General features: G+C 40.7%; 1 protein-coding gene across 8 annotated transcripts in view; it reads right to left on the bottom strand.

The window, feature by feature from the left end:
• ARVCF (ARVCF delta catenin family member) overlaps positions 1-12,178 on the bottom strand; it is a 278,579-nt gene that overhangs the window by 9,880 nt on the left and 256,521 nt on the right. For all 8 annotated transcript variants that reach the window (XM_034068130.1, XM_034068129.1, XM_031047772.2 and 5 more), the window contains 6 exons: positions 8,590-8,717; positions 7,536-7,686; positions 6,024-6,216; positions 4,686-4,797; positions 3,920-4,010; positions 2,679-2,732 (listed from right to left, as the gene is read on the bottom strand). In XM_034068130.1, the coding sequence (XP_033924021.1) occupies positions 2,679-2,732; positions 3,920-4,010; positions 4,686-4,797; positions 6,024-6,216; positions 7,536-7,686; positions 8,590-8,717 (729 nt within the window). The remainder of the gene's footprint in view (positions 1-2,678; positions 2,733-3,919; positions 4,011-4,685; positions 4,798-6,023; positions 6,217-7,535; positions 7,687-8,589; positions 8,718-12,178) is intronic.

Raw genomic sequence — 12,178 nt, forward strand, 5'->3', positions numbered from 1 at the left:
GAGATCCACAAACAACTTAAATGAATTGCCACAATACAAAGGAAACCTTTAACCTGTCCCCAGAACAAAACAGCCACTAAGTGAAGTCTGGCAGTTGTGATACTTTGCAGGGAGCAAGGTCAGAAGAATTTAATCACAAAAAAAATTAAAAGCAAACCAGATCTTTAATACCACTAAAAAAATTAACCCCCCCATGCTTAGGCAGGACACCAACAACAGGAAGATCAAGCACAGTGACAGTACTCTGTCAACAAAGACTGGTCAAAAACTTTGCTCTTCATATCTAAGTTCCAAGATATTTCACAATTCACACTGTCAGCCCACTGTTGTGTGGTCTGCATGCCAACAGTGCCACACACGAGTACTAATGGATTATATGTTTCTAAAACCCACACACTGTGCTGTGACTCTGTCAAGACAAGCAGCAGTGGAGATGGTAAGTTCATGATCTGACCTAATAAATAACAAATATCTTAAGGAGGCTGCATCATAGAAGTAATACTTCAGTGCCTCAAGGACCACAGCTGTTCAAAGAAATTACACAATACTACTCCTCCTACGTTTCAGATTAATTCTAAGAGGTGATCAGGATTAACTCTGTTTCAGTCGCATAAATGATATCTTAGAGCATTATTCTGAGTTAATACAACTGAATGCATAAACAAAATTATATTGGTCAATAGAGGCACATCCCATTCTTGGCTTGTTTATTCCTCTTTCTCAGCTTTCTACTTGTTGTCTTCTGTATTGCTTCATTATCTCTCTTTCACTCTGCAGCAACATTTTTATGTCATCACGAATTACAAGACTGAATGCCTGCTCAGTGTCAGTCCATTTGTGCCCTGACACAGCTCTCTATTTACAGAGATCAAACCTCTGGCCCCATCAAAAGGGAGGAGGAGGAGAAACGTAAAGTTACGCCTGAAGATGGGCATGCAGGACAGTGGCATTTGAACTATGTGCCTCGTCCAAACAATTTTCAGCTGCAAGATGCTCTTCTCTGACTGTGGTTTAACTGAGGCACAGATACAGTTTTAGAGAACTCTCAGATTTGGCACACAGCCTGAAGATCACAGTTCTGCTTCTACAGACAGCCCAGGGTCACAGCCACCCTCAGGCAGCACCGTGACAATAAACTTTGATGATCTTAAGACTACTCGGTGAAAAGTCCCTTCTTGGGAGCTGATGAAGTCTGACAGACCTGCACTGTCTCTGCACTAGGCTGTCCAGGGCATCCCACAGTAACTCATAATACAATGTTTTCTTCCATCCTTCAGGAGTGGAAAAAAAGAGAACAAAACCTCCAGAACAGAAGACCACAATGAAGTTAAAATCAGAAAATATAGTCTAGTATTGTAAGTATACCCATGAGACAAAAAACATACAGCTTTTAGAGAAGCCTGAAGTTGTTATTCCAGTTCCCTGGAACTAATAATAGTACACTGGATAATTTAGTCCCTTCTCAGTTGACCTCTGAAACAGCACAAAGTTATAGTCCTTTTGGAGTTAAAAGACACTCAAGAGCTGTGGTCAGGAAAACTTGACAGATTTCATCTTCTAATAGTGATAAAACAATGGGAGAACAGAACAGCCCAGATAATCTGCCTGATGTTGGACACACACTGTTAATTTGCATTTCATCTTGTACTCAAGAGCTGAACTGGTAACTCCTGAAAGCATAAGGCAACAATTAATACTGAACCAATAAACCACCAGCACTGCCCAAACTGCAGCACCTGTGAGCACACAGCTATCCTGCCAGGCAATCTTCTCACAAGTTATTTTCTTCCATTGTGAGAACAAATATTTCAGCGTTCCCTTAGGCAAAACTCATATGGACAGTTGATTCATGGCAGGTGGCATCTCATTCTTCTAAGAATACAAAAGGTAACAGATACCAGTCATTTTAACTTCAGAACATGCCTGGCTTTCAAGTTTGATTCTAACTTGCTATTTTTTTCAGTTACCATCACAATAACAGGGTATCAAACGGTTTTGTTTGGAGGCATTAATACAGGTATTTAAATAAAAGTATCATCAGCTGGAAGAAGTAAAGCGAATTGTCAAGAGACCACACAAGCTCTTTACTTATCTCAGTAAACAAAAAAACCCCTACCTGTACTGGTCTTAAACTACAGAGCTTATCAATCTCAAAGCACTTCAATGACAGTAGGTGGCTATTCTCTGTCTACAGGAAAAGCCAGGCATGGCTAGATGCAGGTAAATGAAAAATGGAGCCAGGAATATCATACACACTAACTTTTTCTGGCATTATCTACAGAAAACAAAGGCAGAATGGATTTAAACACAAGCATTACATTGAAGAAAATTTTCAACTCTTTTTTCCTTCTGAATCCTCAGGCCTCCTGATCTGTAATCCAGCCACCTCAAGGGTCAGAGACTGGAATGAAACCTAGGTCAGCACATCTCAATATATGCTTAAAGTAATGGAGAAATTGGTGTGTCTGCTCTACAGGTATTTAAGTAAAAAAAAAGAAAATAAAAATAAATGGGGGAGGGGGAAGATGACAACCAAGCTTTTGTAAGGTAGCGTCCTGCTTTTAAATGTCAGCTTTACCCATCTGAAATAATATCTCCTAGGGAAATAGCTGAACTTTCCTGTGAGTGACAGTGTGCTCTATCAAAACAGATAGAGTCTGATCTATGGCTGAATTCACCTGGGCCAAGTTCATCCATAGGTATCATATCACGACTCCCAGTCTTCTCGTTATCTATAAAACAGAAACATTGAAACGACTTGAGTTACATTTGCTTTTCTCAAAACCTGGTAGTTTCACATTAATTACAGGACCAGAAAGGTCCATAAAGTACTGAATGCATAGACTATTATAAAAAACCCCACCAAACTATTCAACTGTTACCCATTCAGAAAGTTTGATTTAAGCTCTCCAGAGAGCTCATGTAATCCTTCTATTTTCTGCTTTGGCACTGTAATATAGAACTCCCTCTCTCCAAGCAATATCTGAAACCACAGTTCTGCTTTGGACTACCTTCCACCATTAACAGCCTCTCTCTGGTCTCTCCAGAATAGAAGAAAATGAAAATACGTAAGGATGCAGCTTCACAGTGCACACAATTCAATCTGGCAGCCTGCTGAGCCAACAGAAAAGCTAACCCACAAAGAAAACAAGAAGTTTACTGTCAGATCAGCAAACGGACCCGAGTCATCCTCTTTCTGCATAATCTGCCAGATTTGATCAAAGGAAGGGAAGGTGGAAACAGGCAGGGCAGTGTAGGGCTGCGTTTTCTGCAGTAATCTGCAGTTAAACCAAGTGAAGCACAACACAGCAAGTTCTGCTGAAGTAGACTAAAGATTTCAGAGAAAAAAATCTGACATCTGAGCACTAGAAACTAGAAGCAGACTCAGAGAAAAGGCAATCATAATGAAATTAAAGCTGGAGCTACACCAGTGTTGGTATGGATGTGTGAGGTTGCATGGAAAAGAACAAATGGGTTTAGCTGGAGTTTGGATAAACCCTTCTCCAATGAAAAACCTGCTCAGGAGAGGAAGAAGCACTGCCAAAATAGACATGTTTGTTCAGAAATGAGACGACTCCAGTACTAGGCAGGGGTAAGGCCAAGGCCACTGCCTGGCTGAGATTTATTGATATATATAGCATTGGCAAACAAGGCTGTTCTCCCCTTTCAAAGTGCCAACTCTTGTTCATACCAAATTCTCCCAGGAAGGTTTAGCTGGTTTTGTTGCATACAAGTTAATAAAACAACATTAGTAGTGTACATCTCACAAGTGAAGGAATACCACCCATATCCAGCTAAACAGGACCACGCGCTTTGGGACAGTGGATACACTTTTGCCCCCTCATGCCACAACACACATGTAGCAAATCCAGAAAAGAAGCAAAGTACAACAGAAAAAGTGACGAAAAGCAAAACTGACCTTGACTTTTATCCACCAGAGGCAAAGTGCTGTCATCATAGCCAGACCTGCCCGCAGTACCTTTGGAACCCTTTGGTGTTGCAGAAACAGACTAGGAGACAAAAATCACATAAATATGAAATTGCTACTCAGGGAAACTGAACAAGAAAAACCAAACAAACCAAAAGTATGGAGAGAGATTAGGGAATGCTGCTGAGCCCCTCATCTGCTGAGAATATGGCACTGGAGTATTTTTTATTTTCATATAGATTTGTTGGTGATTTTTTTTTATCTAAATGGCCAACCACTGTTATCCCAATAAAAGGAGTAAAACCTTTCACAAGGGAAGATCAGGTAGCTGCTTGTCAAGAACATGTGGCTGCCCTACGTGCTAGATTGAATGTTTCAAATGAAACAACTAAGAAAAGACACGCTAATTCTTCCTCCAGTAAAGCAAGGGCATTTGGTCTACACGAGGTGCCAAACTTCCAAAACCTAGAGTTACATTTCACAGACCACTGAAAAGCATATGCATGGTGCTGTGACTGAATCATAGAATGACAGGACAGGTAGAGTCAGAAAGCAGCTTAAGATCATCTAGTTCCATCCCCCCCGTGATGGGCACAGACATTTCACTAAATAGAATACAATACATCAATATACATACAATATCACCCAGAAGAACAGAACCAAACCCCACAGTCTATCAGACTATAATATTAGACTAAATTATGACATCTTTCACACAGGCATTTCCATAAAGAGATCTAAGACCCAGCATCTTTACCTGGAAGTGTGATTTATTCCAGCCATCCTTCTGCAGGGCATTTCGTAGCTCTTTATAGCTCCAGATCATTTGAAGAATGTGAGATGCTGCTTTTGTTTCTCTGGGAGACTGGCTGATTTGCAAGATAAAATTAGAGCTTAAGTATCAAGTAATGTAAGACTATTCATATGTTGACCTCTTTGCATCAAAACAACATCCAGGAACTGCCTAGTATTCCATAGAGCTATTCTTTGAACCTCTAAGCTGTAAGATATATGTGAAATCATTCAGTGACTTCGCCATATGTACAGGTATTTGCTGACAAAAAAGAAAAATAAATCCAAAAGCTGCAAACTGTGCAGATTTCTGGGTTTTTCCAGGTACTGCTGGGCAAGCACCGAGGCCAGGGTGACCTTCTGTCCTGTAGCTATCATTAATAAAAAACAGACAGATCCATCCTGCCTGGATTTATTTAGGAAAAGCCCAAACAAGCAAAGAAAAACCACTTTATTGGGAAACAAATCCAAAAAGTTCCAGGCCACTTCTCAACCCTTCACTCTAACTTACATATATTCCTCACAATTCATTGAAGTGGCTTCATGGTTTAAATTACCTTATGAAGCAATCTGAGTCAGCAAAAAGTAAGCAATTTTTAAAAAGAAAATTAAATTTTATCCATTTTTTACTAAGTCAGTACACAAGCACTCTCAACAAAATAACACTGGGCTTGATTCTTGGTGGGCCCTCACATTTCCTAACACTGCAACCCAACGAAGTCTTCAGCTATTCTCCCAAAAGCTTGCTGAAAACTATCTATAATGTCTAAAACATCGATAATGTCTGTTTGAACTATATGGAACAAACTTGTCTCTAAAGCAGTCACAAGAGTTTTCAACAGAACCACAGAGTGAAAAATTGTCACTTCAAATTACCACCAGCACCTTTCAGCCAGAACAATTACTGCACATCAGTAACCATTTTACTTAAAAGAAACAGATTTCATCACTGGTATTCCAGGAATGGAATGCTGTCACAGGAAAAAGGCCTCCCACGCTAAAGGTAAAGATCCTGACTTCATGGCAGATGTCTGCTAAATGCATACATGGTGTTACAATGTATCTGACAAGGACCCAGCATGTCTTAACATGACGGAAGTGACTACTCAATTTACTTTTCAATCAAGTAAACCTATCAAAGGTGCTGCCTATTTCTACTGCATATATATTAACTACTCTAAAATTAAAGCCTCTGAAAGGTTAGGGTGCTTGAATACTTTTGAAAATCAAAAGCTGCTGTTCATAGTGACATTTTCTTGTTTGCTGAGAGCTGTTACGCATTTTGCTTTCAACTGTCACTTACCTTGACTTGCTGATAGCTACCAGCTTCTGAATGCCCTGTGTCTGGATCAGAGATCTTGCATTTTCCGAGCTGTCAGTAATGATTTCATGGATGGTATTCAACACCGCAACCACTGTATCCTCTTCCAGGTTCTTTGCAGATCTCTGCTGCCTGCTGGGCAAATTTCTTACCAGCTCACCCATGGCATAACTACCTAGATAAGGGGATGAGATACCATTAGTCAGCCCTAATAATCATTTCAGCTTCCCATCCTCAATGATAAAACTCAAGGTGTCTGATATGTCAAAAAAACTTTAAAATGCACGTTTTGAACCTCAAAACTGTAAAACAGCAGTGTATTTACCATATAGTATTTCAAGGTGATTGAGAGTTGATACCCAAGAAAAAGCCCTTCACCATGAATGCTAAAAGGTATTGGGGGGAAGAAAAAAAGAAACTGAGAATATTACAGCTAACATCTATCATACTTTGCAATGCCTGAGGCAAAAAGCATCCAGTAGCTGCTGCTAATGCCACATATTCATGCTAATACACGAACATGGCTTATTCAGCTTAGTCTTGTAATAGGCCTTCTGGGGCAAGGTGTGCAGCCATGCATTTATTAACCTTCCCCCATCAAAGGTAAGAGTACTTCCTCCTGGGTGCAGTTAGCCTTCTCAGTGCATAGTACTGGATAAAAAACAGGAGCCCAGAATTTATCACTCCCAGGTGTCTGTCTGTACCATTTACTATCTATACCTCTGAATTATTAAAGAAAGGACCTGATGTATAAGGTGGAATCCCACCTTGCTCTTTGTCAATATCAACTTTGATGATGGCCCTAAACATGTGACTAATATTTCCTGGCCTGACCAGGTTGTAGTTTAAACAAATATATCAGTTAAATATAGAGGTATCCAGAGGAAAACAACTCACACCTGAATCTTCCTAGATTCCTGCTTATGGGCAGGTGAATGCGTATTTACCCCTTGGATAGGAGTTAGGGACCACTGCTGTAAAAGTAACTTGAAGAAGAGCAAGTTGTTTGATGTCCAGCTTCTGTGTAAGTATCTACCACACAAAAGGATGAGAAAGGAAGGAGGAAGCAAGAAGAAAGGGACAAATTTAGAGCCCAGGTTTAGGGGACAAGACTCCCACTCTAATCTAAACTGCAGGCCTAATGTCTCTGTAAGTACCATGTGCAACTAGGAGCACACGTGCCATGTCAGCCAGAGCTAAGGAAGAGACAAGATACCTCTTAACCTACCAAGCCCTTTGCACACACTCCCCTCTCCTGCAAAACTCTGCATCTGTTTTTACTCTCAAGTTAGGTATCTCCCTTCAACACCACTTTGTTTGAATGGACAGGGATAACATTCTGAGATGACAGCTCTCCACTTGGTGTCTGCAAAGTAACCTTAGATAATGTGGATGGAAACTCCATACAAAATGAACCCCAGCACAAGTGTCAGAAAATGTGTTATTTAAAGGGTATCCAAGATCCCAGTCTGGTTAGAAAAGGTCAGAAGATACCTATAAGATCCTTATTGCGACGATCCATGGAAAGGTTTCTCAGGGCAATGGACACAGCCCTCACAACTTTGTCAGAGTCAGACTGGAGAAGCTCCACAAGCACTGGTAAGCCTCTCTCCTTCCGCACTGTTGCACGGATATATGTTGACCACTGATTAGAACACACAAGGGAAAAGAAACAACACAAAGTACCGTGAGTTCATACACCTGCCCTTTCCTTGCCCCAGGCATTTATTTCACTGCTGTAAGTCATATTTTTTCCCCTGCAAAGACTAGTTAGGTTGTGTGATGCATCACTTAACCCATCATTCAAGTTCACCAAGCACCAAGGATGTAGAAGTTCATTCTACAGTGTAGCAAGCTGCTGGGAAAAGAGGACAGAAATAGAAGGAGCATTATCTGCCAGCATCTGTTCTGTACACACCTCAGTGTGAGAACATATCCCTCTGGACTAGTTAAAAAGAGGTCATTTGGAAGGAACAGTAATGTATCCAAAGCATCTGTTATCTTCACCCACCTCCAAGTTGATGCTTCTGTTTCCTGATTGATTTTAAAATAAACTGTATTCAACACAGCTGTAAAACCACCCCACTAATCCTCAGGCTGCCATGTGGTTCTCAAAGCAATCAGATATACCTATAACTGCCTCATTAGTACTGGGGATGCTTCGAACAGGATCTTAGAGGACACTTTGGAGTGCAGTTTCCTGAGCAGTCTGACAATCCAAAGAATTAAGTATTCAGGACACTTAATCATCTAGCAACACACTTTTGTGAATGGATGAAGCAATAGTTAAGTGGTTTAAGTAGTAAAACCTGCCCGTGGTTAAATTATCATAAGCTTAGCGACACTTCCACTATGTGAACACAATCTGTCCAGAAGATTAAAAATATCTTAAGTGGGCAAATAAAATGGAAATAATTTCTCTGAAGTGCCCACCTCCTTCCTTTTAAAGATGTAAATGCACAAAATAACAGCACACTTATAATAGGACATGGTTTTGTTCTTTACATACACAGCACAAGAAAGAGACTGAAGAGAAAACTACACTGACCGTCCAGTTGCCAGCACTGAGATTCTGCAAAGCCCCTGCTGCAGCTTCCAGAGTGTTGAAGTTCTGACTCTCAGTGAGGATGGAGAGGTATAGCCGGACCACATCTGGCTGGTACAGCAATTCAAAGCCTACAGATGGGGGAAGAGAACAGAAGCAAGGGAAGCAGAGAAGGGAATTTGTGAATAAACATATAACATACCTTTATTTAATCATGGAAGAAAGCAGGTAAAAGAGAACTACACCAAAAAAGGAAGGGCTTCTGCCATATCCAGGGCATTCTATCCACAGCTGCTGAAAACAACGCACAAATCATGCCCAGGACATTCACCTAGGCTGAAGGTCTCTTTGTCTCCAGGTCAGTAATTTTTTTCCCCAAATCTTCACTATTTTCCAAATTATGTGCTACACAGTGCCCTGCAGGCTGAGCCTATGCATGTAATAACAAGATGACAAGCGACAACTTTTGTCAGCCACAATTCTTTTTTTGAATCTCTAGATTTAGTTCCAAATTCACCTTGCACTCCCGTTGGCACTTAAATCTATCTCAGTACCTTTACACACACAAACAACAGGCCAAATAAGACCAAGCTACACAGCTGTATCAGCCACCCTTTTTGCACGTGGAGATGACAAAAGAAAGAGGCAAGATATCAAAGTGACTAGAAGCCCCAGTCGGTAGGGGAAGGGAGAAATGCTGACTCCAGTTCAAATATCAGGTAAAGAAACACACCAGGACTGTATCACAATGGAAGACAGCAAGACACAACTAAGTATCCCCAGAATCGCTCTATTAGCTTTGCAGTTTAAGCACAATAGGAATGAGAACTATTCCCAGCTCTGTCATGGATTTCCTTTCGTGGTGCTGAGTAATTTACAGTACCATCCACATCTTGACTTCCTCATCCATAGGATTAGGATTTATCCATCTACACACATTAAAAAAAAGGGTATTTAGGCAGCAACTCCATCATTCCAAGTCTTTGCATGTTTTGAAGCATGTTTTGGAAGACTTTCTTCTCTATATGCAAGGCAGGGAACCTACAAACACAAATCACCTCTTTGGTAGTTTCTCTTCAACATCACCCATGTCTCACATACATACTTTCCAGCATGTATCACAGATTATGATATTTCAGACATCTTGGACCAAGTCTAGGAGCAAGAAGACTGGACAATGTTATTCTGGCCAGTGGAAACCCCATTGATTATTTTTAGCATATTGCTAAAGGCTTTCTGAAATTAAAGCCTTACATTTCAAATTACTAGTACTGCTGTGGGGCTATGTGAGTCAAGATCTCAGAACTCAATACTTCAAACCTTGTACAACACTATCCATAAACACAGGCAATGTTAAGCCCCTGGATATACAGGGCTTTTTATCCCATTGAAAGCAAGAAAACACACTTAATTAGACAAGGGTTTCTTTGCTCCATACCAGAAAACTGATCTATGCATGAGGATCCATGAGCTCCCATGTGCTGGCTCCTGCTTTCCTGCTCAGCTTCTCACATGCCTCCCAGCACGTTTGCATTCTTCTCCAAGGACTGGATAGCTAACCTGCTCCGTGTCTGTGACTGGTTTTAGTGCCACCACTTGCTCACTACATGACACCCTACAGATATGCACAAGTCACGGCAGATGGCAATCCCCAAAGGCATCCTGCCAAGCCATACCACTTACTTTCCTCTTTTCCAATGTCCTCTCCTTGCTCTGGGATCATTGCCCTTTATATTGAATGCTGAGAAAAACTGTAGTTACTTAATACATGAAGCATGAACAGTTGTGTATAGCTTTTCGTCATTCCTATAATAAGTTTGTGATTATCTGACTGCAATACGACCTTCATATCACCTTTTTCCTCTGCCACTTTACAAGGTGAATTGGCAATCTAAGAATCCTAAAGAAAAAACACTGATAAGCAGGTAGTATTCCCTTCCTTAACACTAGTCCTTAAAAAAATCTCTTAGGATAGCTAACTGGAATTCTGGTACTGTTATCTTTTAAGAAAGCTTCGCTGAAATATAAATCAGATCAGCAGAAGAGTTAAAGCATATTCATTAACAGATAATATTCATACAGAACATTTACTACTGCTATACTGGAGCTCAGACTTGCTTGTGGTTGAACAGTTTGTAGCTGTTCAGCCAGTCTTCTCTGATGGCTTTGTTTTAAAGTGCCTAGTTATAATTTTGGCACATTTGGGAACAGCCCCATACGTTCACCCTCTCCTGTTATTTAAGTGCTGTCTACAATGTGCCCTTTCTGTCAGATAAATTCCTTTTTTGACTGGACACTATTCCTTCTCTGCACCACCTCACTGTGTATGAATACTGAGATGCAACAACCCTCTCACCTCTGCTTACCTCCTGTGGACAGAGCTGCATTCCAGTCACGCACTTCCCGCTTTTTGTCATTACTTCTCTTCATGCATGAAAGCCTCTTCTTTTCCTACTAACTAATGTAAGAGCATCTCAAAAATGTCTTCACCTTCTCTCTTCAGTAATGCACAGCATTTCCTCTATCAATTACCAGTACATTCCTGCTTTGGAGCTAACCCCTTAGCCAGTTTGGTGGATGATTCCCACTGTATTCCACACATCCCCACTTCCCAACTACATTTATGCCCCTGCCCTGTTAGCAACTGCTTTAAGCAGAGTTAGCAAGTGCTAACATGAAACTCCTTCCTCCCTTGGGTCTCCCTTGCTGCTCTCAACTGCTGCAGGTTTCCAGTATTGCAGGACTTCTGTGTCAGCCTGGTTATGCCAGAGAAAGGCTGGCAGGAGTTGCTAAAACAAAGTACTATGAATGCCCTGCATGGATGGCTGCTCATTAGCAGAGATGAGAACCTAATAGCGAGAAAGTTACTGCTGCACCGGAGGGTTTTTCCCTTATTGACAGCAAGCTGACACTTTTCATAAGCATTATAGTCCCTTAAAAAGAAACAAACAAGTTTTATATTTTCTCCATCTGCCTCCTGTCCTAATGAATCCAGCTCTGCTATTTATAGGATGCAATTTGTCTGAATTATTATAAATTTCCTTCCAGTGCTGCGTGGAGGCCTTGCACACTTTTCCATGCAGCACTTGCAGCACGTTCCTGGGAGGCACAGCTGGTCTCACCTCCATTAAGCACCTGCTTCTCTTCAAAACTGATTTCCTTAATTTCCAGACCATCTTAATTATTTTTTTCAGGTAATGCTACTTTTGTGCAATATACGGGTAACTGCTTAAGCCCATTTTTTTAAATGGAAATGAAAGAAAAGGGTCATTAGTGATGGGTAATACATCAAAAGAAAAAACATCCACTATTTTTCTTTAAAAAGCTATTTTAATTATAGCTCAGATTCAGCACTCCCATTAAAAAGATAATTTCTCCTGGAATAAATGAGACTTTTCCCATCCATTACAGATTTGTGCTGAGTTGCAATCTGCACTGTTTCCTCCTGGAAAAGCATGGGGATAAGTCATTTATTGCAGAAAGCAAAGTAAATAAGTTTACCATATTAGCTTTTGCCTTTTAGAGAAACGGAAAACCCTTCAGACACTAATGTCATTGTAAACACCATTTTACAGCATCTACACATTCCCCC

The sequence above is a fragment of the Melopsittacus undulatus genome, chromosome 12 (genome assembly GCF_012275295.1).
Source record: "Melopsittacus undulatus isolate bMelUnd1 chromosome 12, bMelUnd1.mat.Z, whole genome shotgun sequence".
In the NCBI taxonomy this organism is placed as follows: Eukaryota; Metazoa; Chordata; class Aves; order Psittaciformes; family Psittaculidae; genus Melopsittacus; species Melopsittacus undulatus.